Source organism: Struthio camelus, chromosome W, assembly GCF_040807025.1.
Source record: "Struthio camelus isolate bStrCam1 chromosome W, bStrCam1.hap1, whole genome shotgun sequence".
Lineage (NCBI taxonomy): Eukaryota > Metazoa > Chordata > Aves > Struthioniformes > Struthionidae > Struthio > Struthio camelus.
This window is the reverse complement of record NC_090981.1, coordinates 21272264-21291294: the sequence shown is the minus strand read 5'-3', so window position 1 is coordinate 21291294 and position 19031 is coordinate 21272264. Positions and strand designations below refer to the sequence as shown.

Sequence of the window (19031 nt, the reverse complement as noted above, 5' to 3'; positions counted from 1 at the left end):
CTGACCCAAACTACAGAACTGATGGAGGTGCACTCATGCAGTTACTTCTTTCTGAAAGTTTGCACCATGCTGTGATGCTCATATTTAGAGTTAGCAACATTGTGTGTCTCGCTCACCCCTTTTAATTATAAACTTGGATCCCTTCAGAGTAGGGTGTAAATGGTCAACATCATTTCACTTCATACTATTTCTGAGAAAGACAACATGGATTTTACGTACAGTTAGCCTGAAACACGAAGATGCCGCTTAAAGTTTCCAGCCCACACGTAAGGTTTCACTGTAGGACTTCTTTTCAAGATTTGGCAGTTCTGCGACAGTATTTTTCTCCCCTGATGTGTACTCTGAGCATGGCTAAACCTCCTTTTATTGAATTCATTAGAATCTTTATAATGAATTTTGTAACTGCTCCTTTTAAGTAGTGCTTTGCTTTGGATCAAGGATAAATGCCATATGTAATACGTGACATGTTTAAATATTAAATAATCTTCATTAATGGTATCTGAAACAGGGCTTTTCAGGCCTTTGCTAAAGCTTTTTTTTTTTTTAGCTTTGACATCTAGTCTTTAGAATTTCATACAGCAGGTGAATATTCTTCCTTGTGTTCAGAAGACCCTAAAAAAACAGTCACTTACAAGTTTTTTTAACTCTTTTAGGAATCAACATAAACTAGAATGTGAGTTTTAGTCAAAAAAAAAAAAAAAGGGGGGGGGAAAAATTAAGCCGTAAGTATAGAGATTATTCTATGTTGGCTCAGTTTGGTTATAAAGAAACAAAACTTCTACAACGGCTTGAATTTTAGCATTTTACCATTGGCTTAAATTTTGCTGCTTTTTCAGTTTACAGCACAGAGAAAACATAAATGAGCTTTCTAAAATTGTCTCTGATAGACTTTGATAGATTCTGATTTCTTTTTAAAAAGCAGTCATGGTTGTTCAAACTATGATCAAAAATACATGTCTGTTATCAAATAACCATTCACTGCATTTATTCTTTGAAGAAGTTGAATTATGACAGCCGTTTAGATCAGAAGTGGAGTTAGTCTCTCCTGGACACAGGAATACCTATGTTAACATTTTCCAATAAGATAGGATATTGTGTAATTGTGAGCTTTGTAATGAGGGGAAAAAAAAAAGCTGTTTCTGGGACATAATACTCGATTAAACTTTTTTCCTCATCATACTGTTACTTGTCTTCATGAAATGCTGTGCTGCTATTATTTTAGCATTGTTGGGTTGCAACAGAATTTTTCAAAAATAACATTTACAGTTACAAATTTTATTTTTCAGACTCACTTTTTTTATAACAGCTGTGCACTTGAACACATCTTTTTTGTGTAAGGTAGCCACTTTTGGAATAAAGTGCAAAAGACCAATTACATCCTATTTTGAAGAAAAATGAAGGAAAAATCTAAAATGATGCCTCAGAAGTTGAACAATGGAATCTCAGATTTCCCGTCGGTTGGTTGAAAATTGTTCTGGAGATTCTTTAAGCCACGTAGGGGATATGTGAGACTGTTTCAGTGCATTTGTACATTAAACTTAAATTGTTATGCTTGATTTTTTAAGCAACAAAGCCTCACAGTAAATCGGATCCTGTAAAGTTGTACATTTTTTATCAATATTCATTTTCCTATATTTACTGTTTGTCCTGTGTGTTATAGAAGAACCAGTAAAAACAGGTTTCCGAAACTTTAGCATTTAATTTAGCATGAAACCATCAGATTGCTCTTACAAAGCGTATTTTTAATACCATAAATGACAACAGCATAGGGTTAGTCTAGCAGAGCGATTTGGGTTAGCTGAGCTTGCAGGACTTTAGAAATCATTACTGGATTCAAAACATTAATGAGTAATTTATAATGATGACTTAACTATCAGAAATTGGGGAGAATTATGCATGTATTGTTTGTGGTGAAGATTCAGTCATAATAACATCCATAAAAGCTCTCTGTTTGTAAAATCTTTAATACCGTAGAATCACCTTATTAATACTTGCTAGTTTTAACACCTGTAAGCTAATAAGAATTTTTTCTTTTTGAGCCTTGAGCTACTTATTGCTCAATGTTTTTACCTTCCAAGTGATTTTAGCAGAAGGACTAGGGGCAAAAAACTAATTCCCAGCTGTATTAGGTAATCTACTTGATGAAGTATCTTATGATTTTAATGGAAGTTGCATCTCACTTTTTTTTGACTATCCTGTAGGCTGGTAGCTGAAGGAAAGGTTTGACTGGAGTGGGAAGTTCTGTGTGAGATACAGTCTGTTTATTCCAATACATCTTCTAGGCAAACCTATTTCTTTGGCTATTTTAAGATCGTAAGATAAGATCAGAAATTCTTACTCTTAATGCCCAGTGATTAAAGTAAACCCTTCATTAAGAAGACAGGAGTTGGTGCATTTGAAAAAATGTTTTCACTTCAGTAATGTACATCCTGCCTTTCCTCTGTGCGGATCTGTTATTGTCTTTTCGTTGGGTAATCCTTTCATGGTAAATTTAACATGAAGTGTCAGTTTCTGCTACATCTGTGGTAAGAATATAGTGTTTTTTCTCCTTCAGATATTATAGGATGACTTTATGTAACGAATGTGACATTTTATGTTGATTAGACAGCCTAAAATTTTCCTATCTCAAAAAATCATCTCTGATGGTATAGGCATCCTCAAGTCTGCTCAGTCTAAACACTGCTGTAAACCACAATGGAAAAACAGCTCTGAAGTATTCCCAGTAGCAATCTTGGAATTCCTTCAAGTGTATTGAGATTTTGTTAGAAATTGAATTGCCAGTGTAATCCATCTTCCTTGTGAGAAAAGATTCAGATAAAGAGCTGGAGCCTAGCAGCATTAAGTATTAGAACATCCCTTTAAATCAATAAGCTACAAATCTGGCAGCGCATTCATGCAATGCCCAGTGCTATACTAAAGTGGCTTTAGTGCTGAAACAGCATTACTAATAGCACATCCCCAACACGGATAAAGAGTTGAGTGATGCAATAACCTAAATAATACTAGGCCTTACCTTGTTAAGTTCCACAAAAACATTTATATCATATTGATGTAGATAAGAAAGCAAGTTTTTGTTTTTTGTTTTTTGTTTCAGATGACTTTCCAAATGTAGTTATAGAAGGCATTCTGCATGGCATATTTTATCCTCATCTACTGCCCAGGTAGAAGTGGCATGTGGTTAGAAGAAGCAGAAGCAAGTCTCCAAGTCATGTCTAACGGAATTAATGGGAATAAAATTCTGGGATGTGATAATTAGGCTCAGAAGCAAGAGGGACAACCTCAGATTAAGTTCAAGCATTATATCTTTTTAAATAAAATCAATGTCATAACTGCTGCTTTTTAAAAAAAGATATGGAAACAACAGTATTGAAGTTATTTAAACTTTGTATTATATAGACATGCTCTAACTATTTAACACTAAAAGCTGAAAGTCATACACTGAATTACACTAAACTTTGAAAAGAATTGAAAGTTTTACTAAATATGTCTGGATTTCTATCATAAGTTACACTAAACCTTTTTTGCATCAGGATTTTTCCCAGCACATCCCCCATTGCTGGCAGTGGATGGATTAAAAGTGCTGGCACTGAAGAGAGTATGTGTGAGATTGCAAAAAAAAAAAAAAAAAAAAAAAATTAATTTTAAAAGCAAGAAGAAATTGAAAGTAACTTAAAAGTATTTTGTTCATTTTTCTTAAGTTATTTTAAAATTCCTCAATAGCTCCTTAATATTAGGTTGGAACAGAGCCAATGCATGTATATGTAGAGTTTCTATTAGAAAACATGCTTATACATTTTGAAATATGTAGCTCCCTTCCAGGAAATTGTCTAGATTTCAGTCTAAAGGATTTTAACTACCAGAAGATTTTACATGGCATTTATGAATCTCATTCAGTTATGACATCTAATCTGTATGTATGTTTACTCTTTTGAGTCAACTCACAGACTGTATTCCATATCTTAACATTTTATGAATCAGTGCATACGACTTTGTGGTAAGCTGAAGCCAGAATATGATTAAGTAGTAAAATAACAAACTAAAATGTGTGTATATATATATATTTGTTCAGATTTAACTGGAAATTTGTGCGTGTTACTGGACATTACAAAATAAATTACTAGAACATGAATGTACTTTGTGCATATCTATTCAAATAAGACATTTCTCAGAGCTTGTTCCATCAGAGGTGGTACTCACGTCTCCACGTGAAGCCTGAGAAAATACTTGGCTGTCTGCTCATTTAAAACTCTCAACACCATGCTAGCTCAAGATTTATAACATTGTATGTCTTGGGGGAGGGGAAAAAAACCCATTTTTCAGTGTAGCTGCACAGCCGGTAATTCATTGCGTTAAACAGAGGAAGGGAATGTCACATGATAACAAAAATGGCAAAGCTAGGCACTAACACAAATCAGATCCTGGAGAAGCAAAGGTTGCCTCCTGCTGACTATTGTAATCTGTTTTAAAGCTACTTGGAGATGATGAAAAGTTGGGACTGACTTGAAAGGTACAACTGTGATTAGAGCCCCTGTTCAGGTGGTAGAACTTTCTCTACTGTCTGAGGGATCAACCTCCAGTAAAATGTTTTTAACTACTAGTGCAAAGCTATTTGGATGAGGGATAAGGAAGCATTTGTGCTCTTACTTCCAAACACTGCTTGTCAGTGCAGCTTTTTTGTGACTTTTTACTTTGAACAGTTAGTAGGGAGGAAAAAAAAAAAAAAAAACGCGCAGCACAACCTGAACAGGGGTAAAATAGAAGCGTGCTTGCCTAGTACTAGGCAAATTCAGAGGCTTTCTCCACTCCTCTGGCACTCTCTTTGAAAAGGAGGGTAATCCTTTCACAGGTCTTTGCAAAAAGTGTCAGTACTTACCTTCAGAAGAGGCTCTGGGGCTGTGGATGGTGAACTAGCAGAAACAGCACTGCAACTACAAATCACATGTTAGGGTGCAGGACCCCAGGTACATCCCTGCTCCCAGTGTTCTCCTGTTACCTTGGGGTGGGGCAGCAGGTATTTAGAAGCTGTGGGCTGGGTGATTGGGCCCCCCCTGCCCCTGCAGTGCTCGCTTCCCCCACAGCCCTCAAAGGCTGGCTATCTCACATGAGCTTCAGGACACCATCCACTTAAAAGGTAAGCGTCATGGTACCAGTTTGCAGGTAGGTGAATCCTTTACCAGGGCTAGGTATTGTCTCTTCTAGCTTAAATTTTAAAACAATGCAAACTCAAGGGAAAAAAAATCCACATCTCTCTTTCCTGGAAAATATTAACTTGTTTAAAGAAATGTTATGCAGCTGTCCAAGTGCTATCTTATACTGAATTGTTTAAAAGCTACCAATTAAGGTGCGAGGTTAAGGGTTTTTAAGAAGCATTGCAGAAACAATGAACTTAAAGCTGCATCTCCAACATAAAGCAAAACTTTTAGTTAGTTACAGTTTTGGAGCTGTATCTTAGATGGCATGATTAGTTATGAGTTATAAAATCCATTGGGCTGTAAACAAGGGCTTTTTTAATCAGTTTCTAACCAACGATTTTATTTAACAATAAACTAAGCTGCTCTATCTTGATTACAGTATTGTATCTGAATACAATCTTTTTTCGAAAGATAGTAGGGACTTTTATCTGACACATCAAGACGATTAGAGAGATTTACCACCCCTGCTCTTTTATTTCTTGGAAAGCATCATTTATTGAATCAACTGAGATTAGAAAAAAGGCCTTTTGCAAAAAAAAGCAGCTCTTTATTAAGTATTTATTTGAAATCAAATTTTATTTTTTCAATATTTCAATATTTTTAACAAGAATTGTGCAAAATATTCTCACTGGAAAATAATGTTTTCAAATAAAATGACAGTAACAAATACTGTAAAATTTCTAAAGAAAACAAAATGACTCCATTTCAAACCCTTGAAAAAATAGAAATATTTTGAAATTTTTCATGAAAGAATTTTTCTGCAAGTTCTAGGATTTAGTGGGATGTACCTTGAATTTCAAGGAGTAAAGCTTCCATGCAATTGTTATAGAAATTGCCACAATTTTATATATTTGGCAAATGTTAAGTATTGTTTACGTATAGCCTCATCTGTTTTGAGGAGAAAAGTTTGAGGAGAAAAGTTAACGGATAATTGAGATCAGTCAAAAACTTAGGCCTGAAAGAAAAATGATTACATTTTATTTCCCATTGTGGTTGTTGGTCTCACCAGTCACCTACTTCAACTACAAATGGTTCCTTTACAGCTATTTTGCCACTGTTCACTATCACGCAGTCTTGAAGAGGGCGATCGTGTTCATCTGTCTGCTGAAGCTCTATCGAGTGCACTACAGACTGTTTTTTAAAAAAAAAAAAAGTTCAGTTTAGCCAAGTAATCTCCAGTGGCTGAAATTCCATACCAGGTGACTAACTAAATGCTTTTAGCAGTATTTATTTATTTTTAAGCAACTTCTGAACAAAAACCTTTGCCATGTACCATTCTGCAACCCACACACAGCTGACAGCGCCAACACCGAAGGCTCTGTGCCCTTCTATAAAAACTTCCAGTTAGCAAAAACGTTAGAAAGGGAAAATTGAAAATATCCTTTCAAAGGATTGACCTATCACACACGGTCTGCCTGGGTTCAATGAGCTGTAACTGAATCCAGAAATAAAGGATGAGCAGTAATTTTTTTTCTGAACATATAGCATAATTGTGCTTATAAAAATCTGATGACTCCTGTTACTCTCATATAACCTATGCCCAGATGTTAAGGGTGGGCAGCATGCTCTTCAGTATCTGGCTTTAGTTATTTGCCCATTAATATACCTCTGGCCTAAAACTCTAAAACTCTCCTTTTTTCAGTTTTATTGTAGCTGACGAGAATTGAATTCAATATTGGGGGGGGGGGGTGTTGATGAGGCTTTCAAACTCCACATAGATTTGATTAATGCAACAGGTCATGTTTTCCCCATTCATTTCAAAAGAGATTAGTGGAGTAAGTTAAAGGGAAAACCAGATTAGCAGAAGTATAGTCAGCAGGAAGGACCATTTCTTAAACGGAAATTCTCTTTGTCCATTGCAAGCAGGCAGGCATTTGATCAGTTTTGCAGCTATACGTTCTGAGGTTGCTGGTTATAAATCTTTTTTTCTTTTTAAACAGATCCAAATATATATGTCTGTATACTTCACATTCACACCTTCTAAAAGCCCAAACAGTGTGACAGCATTACCCAAAACTAGCACGTTAAAAAATTAGATTTTAGCTTGTGGAAATACAATTATTTCATGCTTAACGGGGTTAGTGAAGGAGGGACCTGAATTTATCCAATTTGTAGTATGTAAAGGTGTCAGTGTTGACTTTGACAGTTAACGGTTTACAATAAGACATCTGAAAGCCAAAGGGATGATTTAAGTTTCTATTTCTGCATTCACCACTTGCCATTTCAGTTCCAGTTTAAGCACTCTGCATACATTTTCTACCTCGTCCACATCAGATAACAAACAATACAGTGTTTTGAACTACAATGGCATGATAAATTACACCCACACAGATAGATATAATGCCCTGAAGTTTGTCTAGATTTTCTAGAGTAATCTTTCCACTATTTTTTAAACTTACCATTCCATCAAGGACTTTGCCAAATACCACATGTTTTCCATCTAACCAGGAAGGCTTTGTCACACTGATGAAGAACTGGGATCCATTAGTATCTGGGCCAGAATTAGCCATACTAACCCATCCAATTCCATAGTGTTTGAGTTTAAAGTTCTCATCTGGAAATTTTTTGCCATAGATGCTCCTTCCTATCACACAAAATAAGAAAGCAAACTTAACATAAATACTTTTTTTTGGTTCAAAAATGGAAAAAATTAAATGTAAATTCAGGACTTGAGAAGATTCAGAGGCTGAATGAATTCAGCACCATCACTGCTACATCATCGCTGATCCAAAACTAGAAATACTTTGTATGTAGAGGAAAGCAAAAGGAAAGCTAAAACACCAGCTCTAATGAGAGAATATTTAAAGCTGCTCGTCCTTTAGCCTCTGAATTTAACAAGTAAGCTCAGTATCTTCACAAGTCATGCTTATATACACCACTAAACAATACTATACTTTGTCCTGCTCAGCAAATTTAAATCAGGTAACTATGGCCATTAAAATAAGGTACTTTGTGCTTTGTGACAATTTTAATATTTAATTTTATAACCTTTTTCCCTAGTACAAGAAATTGCTTTAGACATGTTAAGAAATACAGAGACCAAATGAAAGTTAGCTTAAAAGACTCAGTGTGGAATTGTATAAATATTACATAAGGATTTTGATGTTCCTAAAATAGTTTAGAAGAAAAAACATTAGAGTCATGTTTAAACCACCATAATTTTGAAAAGAGAAGGCTGTCTCATTCTTTATTTGTACAGTGCCTAACACAGTGAGACACTGTTCCCAACACACTGCCAGATACTATCCCAATAAACAGTATTAGCAGGCAAACAAACACTGCCTACGTTTAATGCTAAACTGTCTCTTTAGTGTTTTAGCCCTCCCCATTGTTCAAATTGCAAGGAAAAGGAACGCGTGTGTTTTCTGTTCTGTCCCGGTGGGGAAGCTGCTAACATTGTATACAGAAAGTGCAAATCATAGCGCTTGAACGCGGTCAAAAAGGAAGAGAAGAAATGAGAAGCCAGAACGCATGCAATGCAAGAGATGCGGCACTGGGATTGCCCTCCAAAGGGCCTACTGGCTGAACTGGTTTTCTGGAAGTTCAAGAGAGAGAAGCGACATAAATGGCCAGAACGCAGGTAAAGAGGAGCGACCCAAAGGTAAGTAAGTTTATGGTTTTCAATTTATTAAGAGAAAAAAGGGGAAGGGCACTACCTTCATTTTCTAATTTTGAAATTCCTTCTGTTAGGATGTTTCGGAGAGTTCCACCCAGCTGGGTGAGCCAAAGAGAGAGAGAGGAGAGCCTGTACCCACCCCCCTTTGCCTTCCCTCCACGCACGTCGCCGTTTCCTTGCAGATTAGTTTTCTGCTGGGTGACTCAAATTAGTTCATGTACAGATGCAACGGGTACCACAGGGAAGGAGCAGAAGCGCACAGCCAGAGCGGAGATGGACAAAAAAGATCTGCAAAAACTGAGGACAGGGGAAGCCCTAAGCATACATATAATCTGATAATGCAAATATTTGCAGCTAACGTGCCAAGACGCTTAGAACCGTTCTCGACGCGATGAATGTCTTCTTCATTTATTTTATGTGAAAGAAAGAGAGGAAATGCCGTTTCGCCGCTTTTCCGTAAGCATTCAAAGGCGTAACAGAAAGGGAAGCTGGAAGATATGGAGCATGTTACCTCCTGATCCATCTCCAACTGTAAAGTCCCCTCCTTGAATCATGAAGTCTTTGATGACACGATGAAATTTACTTCCTTTGTATCCATATCCTCTCTAAGAAAAGGAAATAATTCTTTAAGTGAATATAACATCTAGTTCTACACAGTCACATGGGGACAGGCACATGCTGTGAACGGTCAGGTTGCAAAGAATATTCCGCAACCTGAGACAAACACTGACAGGAAACTAAACTGAAACGCAGGGGAACGCAGCTGGGCTGCGCTGCCACAGGTGTTATTCAGGTGAAAAAAGCAGGTATCTTCCTTTGACTGGTACACTGATACACAGTACTTCTGCCTGCTAGATCTGCGAGCTAGGGGTAGACTGAGGTGGTGACGTCCAACTTCCCATATTCACAATTTGGGACTACAGCTGCAAGGCTTTTAGGGATACAGGCAAGACAGCACGGCCTCTGGGATGGCGCTCTCCCTCACTGATTCCACTGAATTAAGACAGATACTTCATACTTGAAACAGCATTTAACAAATATTTACTTCCCAGCCCAACCTTGAGTACACAGTGAAAGAAAACCACAGACATACTTCTCCAGTTGCCAGCACAATGAAGTTCTCCACTGTCTTTGGGACAACTTTTCCAAACAATCCAATTACAATTCTGCCAACATCTCTGTCTCCAATCTTCACGTCAAAGAACACCTGGACGTTTTTGTGAAGAAAACAAAAGTGATACAAATATGAGCGCAACAAAAAGGCCAAGCTTTTGAAAGCGTAAAACGGTAAGAAACAGCCTTTGGCTGGTCTACGTTAATCGAATCCTTCGATTGCCAAGAGTGCTGTTTAAGAAAAATCTTCTCAGAGCTACCGACTTCAGATCATGGAGAATACCCTGTGAGACTTGGTGATTATACATTTTGATTCTTATCCTCTTCAAGGGCTCAGTGGAACTGCTATATCACAAGTTTGTAGGTAAGGTTCAAGAAGCTTTTTTCCAGATATGCATGTGTTTAGCAGGCACTGTATGGAAATTGTATGAAAAAGATGAAATACGAAAAGTAAGGAAGAGCAATGCTGCTATTCCAGTGTCATGACTGATTTCAAAGAACTATAGTACAGACGCTTCCCCAAAAAGCTAGTTTGCTATCCACTCTTAATCTTCACTGTTCTAGGCATTAGGGTGCATGTGATGATTAACTATACACGAAAGCCTAGATTTCATTAAATTGTCAAACAATGGGAATAAAACCTTACTGCTAAAGCGAGGAGTTGCTTTCCTAAATATGAATTCAGAACTGCCCCAAGAAATAACCAGGCTGCGTTAGACAGCTCATTGCCCAAAAGCTTCAACATAGGCGTCACTAAAAAGAATACTTGAAAGACAAATGAGTTAAAAAGCGTCTGAATATAGTTCAGAACAGATCAACGCATATTTGACCATGCAAAAATGTTCTAATGATTACTGAAGTTAGGAGCAGCTTCAGGAAATGAGGCATTCTGAAGTTCAGAAAAAGTTACATAAAGACTATTAAAACTTCTAGGACTCAGCAATGCCTAGTCCCATGATGTGCTATTTCTCGTTCCTTGTGGCACTCAACCAAATATCACCTGTCTACAACTCTACGAAATTAGCCCAATAATGGTAATAAAGGACCACAGTCTCTCGCTACTGTGAATGTCTCGTTCACACTCTCTTGTTGAACGTTTCTGCCAACTCTTGATCTTCCATGTGGTTTTGACTGCTGAACTTCTGGATAACTTTACAATGATATATAAAGAAAACAGAATTCCTTTTGATACACCTCATCCATTTCCTTGGCACTTGGCACCAGACAACCTACTTCAATGTGTGGCTCCTGAAGTATAAAGACCAAGTTCTCACTAGTTTCTTAATGTGTTTATAGACGTACCTCCCTGAATTTTGCAGCCAGGCCTATCTAGGCAAGGGCTACTATATGCCTAGGCTTTCTAAACGCATCTTCTTCTGGTCTAGGCAGGACCACCTGTGATACGTGAACCTCTGGCAATGCAACTGGGGCTACTCTGCAATACTCCCAGGTAGTAACATCAAACACTTTTACGGAGCAGAGAGAGATCCAGTCCGTCACACAGGGGAAACCTAACCCAAGCAGAACGCCCCACGCGGGGCAGAGCTATGCACCTAAGCAGAGCGCGCAGCATTTCTAAGCGGCCGTGCTTGGGCCTATTCTGCATTTGGGAACAAACAGTAAGTTCTTGGCCCCGTTAGCACTCCACATACCTGTGCTACATGATCGGCGCTTTTGGAAAGCGCTGCGCTTCCTCATTACGCACTACATAACATGTCTGTGCATATTTCTGGCCAGGAAATCCTACAGAGAAATACGGTAGGCCTAGGTGTCATTTTTGCCAAGAAAAGCCATCTTATTTTAAGCAATTCTTTTAAAGTTCTCTGAAAAGGCAATCAGCATGTAGCTACTAACGAGCTGGTCAACATAGCAGTCTTGAATTTCCAAAAATTTCTGGTCAGATTCTTCACCAAAAGTTATTAAAGAAAATTAATTATTATATAAACATTTAATCTTATTTACAATGTGCAATAATTATTTCATGATTGAAATGAAATAGGGTCCACCAGTAATAGAGGTTGGTTCTGGTGAACACATTCGTACATAAATTGTACGAGCAGGTTTACAACAAAATGAAAAAATTGCCCAATAGTATTCAATTATTGGGACAGAAAAAAAGTTGATTGTGAAAGAAAGATCTCATGATTCTTAGCAACCAAATAAACGAAGTCCAGATGTACAAAGTACTGTATATGGAAAAAAGACTTTGCATCTACAGTGAGGGGTCCTAAATAAGCTACCACACAGAAACGACATGTGGAGTCACCTGGTGCAGTTTAATGAAAAGTTTGACTCGCTGCTCATGAAGGTCAGAACAAGAAACTGGATGTTAGAAATTATTAGAAAGGGAGGGCAACAAAAGACAGACATAATTATGCAACAGTATACGTCTCCACTGTGCAATCACACCCTGAGCACTGCATGCAAATCTGGCTTCTCCATCTCAGAATGAAAAAACAGACCCAAAAAAGGTGCAGAAAAGGGCAACGAGGATGTTCAGAGACATGGAACGCCTTCCATACGAGGAAAGATTAAATAAAACCATGCACCTTGGAGGAGAGAAAACCGAAATGATGTGACCAGAGCTGCAAAGCTACGAGTGGCTTGGTGAAGGAAAAGCGGGAGCAGTAATTCACCGTTTCCCACAACGTAAGAAGCAGAGGTGGGCATAACATGAAATCACGAGGCAGAAGGTCTGCACAACTAAACGGTGGATCACACTGCTAGGAGACAACTGGAGGCCCAAGCACATAAGACGTAAAACAACAAGTTAAATTCCTGGACTGAAGGTCCATCGGTGGCAATGAAATTCAGAGGTGCACACACAGGCTTCAGTCCAAGAAGCTGTGGCATCTGCCCCTGCCCTTTTCCGTTTTTCGCCAGCACCACCGCAGTCTTTCTCAAAGCGAGCGGGAAAGATACGTGCAGGTGGAAACATCTAAGCCCTACTTTACCCACGGCTGGTACAGGCTACTTTGGGATGGCTCCTTGCCCAAAAACTGCAGCGTGGATGTTGCCAAACATCCTGCCAGGGCAGGAACGCCGCCACCTTACGATAACCAGGCGCCCTGGTCCAGCCGGCGCGTCCCAGCCGGTGGCGGCCGCTGCGTGGTGCGGCCCGTCCGTCCGTCCGTGGGGCAGCTTCGCCCACCGTCACCTGGCGCGTCCCTTCCTGCATCGCGAAGGGGGCCGCGAACCCGAGCCAGGGTTATCTGCGGCCTACAGCTTTCGACGCGGCGCGCTCGGGGAGGCGGCAGCCGACGGGCGACCTCGGGCGCGGACGGAGGCACGAGGCGCCAGCCGGGTTTTTAAGCCTGCCGTGGCTGGGTATGAACCGGGCGGTGGAAAACGAGGCAGCAGGGAGACGACGCGAGTTTCTCGGGAAAGGAGAGGACCACCACCGCGCGAGCGAAGAAACACAGCCGGGCTGACGACCAAACCAAAGCAGAACAGACGGGCGGGCTCGCCGCAAACGCCACGAAACGACCCCAAACGCGCTGCGGCGGCACCGCACGGCAGGGCGACACTCACGAGTCCTGAAGCCGCAACGTCCCTTCCGCAAGCGGGGGGCCCGCGGCGGCCGGAGGCGCCTGCCGAGAGGCCGCGCGCCGCAACGGTTCAAACCCCGCGCCGGCCCCCTCCCAGTCACCTTGGCTGTCACGCTGGGTCCCCTCTTCTTGAAGCCCCCCGCGGCCGCCGCGGTCCCGGCCAGGAGGCAGAGGCAAGCGAGGGCACCGAGCAGCGCGGCCGGCCGCGGCCCCCCGCCGCCGCCCATGGCGCTGAGGCGAGCGCTGCGCCTGCGCGCGGCCCGGCGGCTCCGCCCGCGCCATGTGGCGGGCGGGGGAGGGGCAGCCGCGGCCGGGCGTCTCCCCTCCGCGCTCCGGCCGGCCCCGGCCCTGCTTAGCTTCCGCGCGGCGAGAGGGGCAGCGGGGCACGCGGGCGCAGGACCGTTACCGCCTTTTCGGGCGGGTCCCGGCGCCGTGAGGGGCGGCTCCTCCGCGCCCTGAGGGGGCTGCGCGGGGGCCTCGGGGCCGGGCCGCGGGGGCTCCCTGGGCACCCCCAAACGTGGGGGGAGTGGCCAAAACGGGCGAGCTCCAGGGGAGCTTGGGAATGGACCGTTTTCCCGTTATCCCTGAGGTATTTAACGCGCTGAGGAGCAGCACGAGCCTGAAGGGCGTTTGGGAAGCGTGGAAACCCCAATAATGGACTTTTGTTGTTGTTTCCTTTGCGGTGGCAGTAAGGGCGCACGGCCCGGGGCCTGCGGGTGCGCCCTTCGCTTGAATCAGGAAAGAGCAGCACCACAACGAATTGATCAGACACCAGCCCTTGCCTTTGCCGAGCCGTTGCCCGCCAAGACAGGGGAAAGGGATCTTTGTCTAGGGGAACAGTTTTCCCTTTATCCCCGACCTGTTGTCCTCCCTTTCTGCTCAGAAGCTGTTCCCCTTCCGGAGCGACCCCAAACGCTGCTGCTGCTGCAGTCCCTGGGAAGCTTCCCAGTTGTAATGCCCACCGAAATGTGTAGCTTCCCGAGTTACACGATAGGACAGACAAGTAATTAATAGATGTCCCCACGCTGCAAGCAGAAAGGGTGACGATGCCATATGTGAACGTGTTCGGGATTCGGGGTCCCAACTCTTGTGGCTGGGGATGTATGGCATAGTCTGCAGGCAGGGCTGCCGGAGCTGGGGGGGCGCGAGGGTGAGCTGGGTGCTGCCACCGCCCCCTCAACCAAGTCACCTTAAGGCTGTGCCTGCCTTAGCAAGTAGTTAAGGAGAGATTTCTAGGACAAACCGCTCGGTGCCGAGATGTTGATGTCCGCCCCGTATGCTTTTCAGGTGGTTTGTCCGGCAGAGCAAACGTCCGATAGCCGTTGACGCGCGTCGGGCGCGCCGCTGGAGCGCGCCTTCTGGTTTGGTTTCGTCTGGAAGGGAGCCGGTGTGTGCGCGCCGAGGCCTCTCGGCCCTGGGAACCACAGCACAGTAAGTGGGGGCGTTCGAAAGAGCCGCTTCAAAAGCGCGCTCCTGATCCAAGCTCAGACGTAGCATGGGCATGCCCTCGCGCGCGCCTGTGGCTACCGACCGGTCATAGACTCAGGTTCTCATGTGTAATGTAACTTCTTTGCTGTTACCCGTTCTGCCGTGCCTGCTGCCTGCACTAGTACATCTGGGAGCAATGAGATTTTTCATCAGGTGACTCTAGTAAAAACTCATTTACCAGGCACGGCAGAGAATGGTGGTTGGTGATTCCTCGTTAGCTGGCACATAAGCCAAAAAGGCTGAGTTTAACTCTTTTTTAACTGACGACTCACTCCAATAGATCCCTGTTTTTCAAGAGGTGTAAAATACCCGTGGTTGGAAGTCATGGGACAAAAAACAGCCTAGGCTAATCTGGGCCTTAATTTTGGTACCTGACCTATGCAGTGGGTCCTGGCACTTTGCAAAACTGGGGGCTTTGCTGAAGCCTTGCCTGCACTGATTCACTTTTACCACTGGGAGATACAGGGCTTCGGGTATGGTTCAAGACATTCACCTGGCTGCTAATTAGACCTGTTTGTTTCAGAGTTAAAAAACAAACTTTTTTGATCCTCCTGTTAGTGGTTGATATATTTCACACTCAGAGTCTTCATTAAATATCAAAGCAGAACTGAAATTGTACTGTTTCTTATGTTAGATTCTTTAATGTGTCAGTGCAGTTTCAGTGAACTGAGTATGTGTATTTTTTTCTCTGTTGGTATAACAAGGTACTGAGGATTTAGAATTACGATTCAGCTGCCTTCTTCGCATTGCATCATCGCATACTAATGGTATTTGACTTGCTACTGAATTAAGATTTACTGTAGAAATGTAGCAAAATCCAAAGATATGCTGATTTATTGTGGTAGTTAGGTATAAAGCTGTAGCTGTGTTACAAAGTAGTTCATGTTTTTACATAAATAGTGGGGGGAAAAAAACATTGCAACCTACAAATGTACCCCACCACGCAGATTTCAAGCAGTTAAAAAAACGGAGGTTTTGAGAACTCACTGTAGCACTCTTCTCCGTATTTGTCACAGTAATCCACCTTTATTATAGCTCCCTCTTCAATATTTTCTGCTCTCAAGTTGTATTTGTTATGTTGATGAAGACGTGTTATTGATGGAAGGATGTTCAGAGGTATATGATAACAATGGAAAAAGGTCCCTTTTAGAGCATATTAGTATAGCATAGGGCATGTTAGTATTCGCTAGCACTGTGAAGGTAATATTTTTAGGCTTTGAGGTGAGCAGGAAGAGACCTATATGGGACAGAGTTCTTTTTCTGTTCCAGATGCATGCAAGCCACAAGGAGGATGTTGGCAGAAATGTAGGAAAGGATGGAGCAGTAACTAATTCTAAGTTCTGAATTTGAAAGAAGAAAAATATTACCCAATAAGACTGTATTTTCTCAGAGCAATTCAGTCAGAGTAGTACGTTTTTTTAAATCATGAAGTGCAGAGGGACGTGCAATGAGTTGGAAGGGCAATAAAGAAAAGATGGTCTGGCTCTGTGGTTCCTCCTAATATGGAAGGGTTTTTTCTCTATAGATATGCTGATCAATACTATCTGCTGCACTACACAGAGTTTTTTTTACACTCTTTCACTCCCTCTCAGTAGAAGTGTTGGGGTTAGGGGAGTGGCTTCCCTGCTTTTGGAAATTTAAGTGTATTTTATCCACATAGAAGATGCTAGTATGGGCAGGGGGAAAGAAATGAGATGTGGACTCTTGTTAACATTGAAGAGATTTAAAACAGCAAGATGAGACAGGATCTGTTTTATGTTATCTTGGAAAGGTTATGCATAGTGGTGATGCTGCTAAATATTTTTTGGAAGAAGATGAAGTGGTATTTAAAGAGAAAATCTCTACAAGAGGCAGAAACTTAATAGGTTCATGAAAACGCAGTTTTACACAGAAAATCTTTTCCTATCCCTAAAGGAACAACTGCGTGTTCTTTTCCTGGGAATTTCATGTCAAGAAAGAAATCCTTATAGTGAGACTGGAGGATAATATGTTAGTATTTGTTGTAGGGTTTTTTTTTTCTGGTTTAATTATTCACAACTACCTTGAAGATGTTGAAGGTCTCTGCAAACTATTTATACAGGCAGACCGAATACGGTCTACTGAAAACCACACTGAATTCACTGTGCCTTTGCGCAGGCAGTTTCCATAGAGGAAAAAAAAATTGCAAAATCAGGGGAGGAGCTGCAAGAGAAGACCATGATTTCCTGTTCCATCCTCACTAGGCATGGACAATTTGTTCCTCTCTTCACTGCTGCTGATTTGAAGACTGTTATCATTTCTCCTCTCAGTCTTCTTTTCTCTAGACTAAACAACCCCAATTCCTTCAATCTTTTCATATGGGTCAAATATTAGAGTAGGCGTCATCTGGCTGTACAGTTTTTAGTTGAAATATTACCTTTATCCTTAAATGTGTGTAGAAGTTACAGATAAGCACGTTTTGTCATTTCTCAGGGTTTCTTAAATTGATCAAGTGGTGTGCGGCTATCGTGACAAAAATACTAAAATACATTCAAACTATCTTTTGTTTTGTAATATGGTTCACAGAACATTCTGCATTTTAGTTCTAGCAGACATGCGTTATTTTGGTGCTTGTTGCCTTCTGAAGTAATCAAACCTTTAAAAGAATAATTTGCCACTGTTTGACATTCTTCAATTTAAGTAATAGTATCTGTAATGAGGTGTTTCATTGCATCTGACGGCCTCTTTACAATTTAAAGTAGGTACAGAAGAGAGATATATTAAGCGTATAGCATCTGACAGATTTTGATTTCTAGTAGTACTAGCATTGGCAGTAATTCTAGCACTTCCTTTCAGCACTGTGGCATTTTAGTGAGCTGTGATTTATTGTAGTGATAGAGAAATATTTCATATCCAAACTGCCCTAGTATATCATGTTATACAGGTAAAAAGAATTCCGGGCATGACATACGTAATAATAATGCTTTATAGTTCTGCAGGCACTTTCATCAAGGTTAACTGCGTGACAGCTGCCAGGATAAAACTTGGAGTAGGCGCTGTGTTCTGGAAGGTTGCTGTACTGAGTTTTTATTTTTGTGTTTCCTCGCTTTGATACGCGTTTAATTCTCAAACCTGAAGGCACTGAAAGTGTGTCATCTTTACCAGGCATAATCTTGACCCATGTTATTTCACAGTGCCATAGTATTACTTGTCTTCTTTTTTTTAAATGTGTTGTTGGCAGAATATAGTCATATGGTTAAAGCCAAATTTTAATCCTGTAATGACTAAGAAATGTCACTGCTTTATCTTATATGTGGTCTGTATTATGATAAGAATAAAAGCTATAAAATAGCAGGACCGTTGTGGCTGTATATAATGCTAAGAAACCACAGCTTTAAAAAAAAAAAAAAAAAAAAAAAGGAAAAGAGAGCAGCATAAGGTACAAAAATTGTAAGTCACTGTGTATGGCCTTCATGAATAATGAAGAAAGAAGTTTATGGGGAGTTTTGTTTGTATTTTTTGTCTTTTCCTTTATGTGACTTCAGAAAGATGGAGTGTATCATATATGCTGTCTCTTCTATTAAATCACTTGTAAAATGGCTTAGACTCCTCCTGTCATCTAGTGCACTTATGGAAAATAAATGTGTCCTATGCTCCGGATAAGTGTCTTCCTTTTGGTGAATAGTTTTTAAGCTTTTTAAATTTTGTATCCAAACACAATTTGAAGTGTCACCCTTTCCACTCTAATGGTCAAAGCATTTATTTAGGTGATACCAGCAATGTGTTTTCAAAATATTGCAGCTGGAGCCAGAATGGTTTTTGCTTTGAGCACATTTGTTTACAGGATATCAGAGCTATCTGTAATTGCACATCTCACTGTAGTGAGCATTTAGCACATAGTCATTCATTTGATTTCTGTCTTTCATATAGTCTACAGTCGCATGAGATTCCTTAGGGGGGAAAAAAACTGTAGCAGTAAAAACTAGCTATAAAGAAGTGTTCAGTCAGTTTTCTTTGTTTCCGAGGCAAATAAGCTAGAACCTCTTCATGCCATCTGAAAATCAAGACTTTATTTCTCCAATTGTTGCTTACAATTAAGATTCTAGATCTCCCGAC

General features: G+C 41.0%; 2 protein-coding genes across 7 annotated transcripts in view; one reads left to right on the top strand and one right to left on the bottom strand.

The window, feature by feature from the left end:
* The window catches only part of LOC104150252 (sorting nexin-24), an 88712-nt gene extending 84583 nt beyond the window's left edge, over positions 1–4129 (top strand). For all 6 annotated transcript variants that reach the window (XM_068926090.1, XM_009684391.2, XM_068926089.1 and 3 more), the window contains one exon: positions 3095–4129. In XM_068926090.1, the coding sequence (XP_068782191.1) occupies positions 3095–3165 (71 nt within the window). In that variant the 3' untranslated portion in view covers positions 3166–4129. The remainder of the gene's footprint in view (positions 1–3094) is intronic.
* A 2019-nt stretch (positions 4130–6148) lies between these two features.
* On the bottom strand, positions 6149–13747 carry LOC138064286 (peptidyl-prolyl cis-trans isomerase C-like). The gene is made up of 5 exons (XM_068926088.1): positions 13571–13747; positions 9902–10015; positions 9320–9413; positions 7592–7776; positions 6149–6323 (listed from the first exon to the last, which is right to left on the bottom strand). Exons 1-5 carry the CDS (start codon positions 13694–13696, stop codon positions 6195–6197), a joined length of 648 nt encoding a protein of 215 aa, XP_068782189.1. The 5' UTR covers positions 13697–13747; the 3' UTR covers positions 6149–6194.
* Between the last annotated feature and the right edge of the window lie 5284 nt (positions 13748–19031).

Bases quoted from the DNA above. Each gene is read 5' to 3' on its own strand.
- LOC138064286 (XM_068926088.1), bottom strand. From the start codon at position 13,696: ATGGGCGGCGGCGGGGGGCCGCGGCCGGCCGCGCTGCTCGGTGCCCTC. The intron at 9,414-9,901 runs GTATGTCTGTGG...TCCTTTTCTTAG, and splicing joins TTGTGCTGGCAACTGGAGAA to AGAGGATATGGATACAAAGG. The intron at 6,324-7,591 runs GTAAGTTTAAAA...TTTAAAAAACAG, and splicing joins GCAAAGTCCTTGATGGAATG to TCTGTAGTGCACTCGATAGA.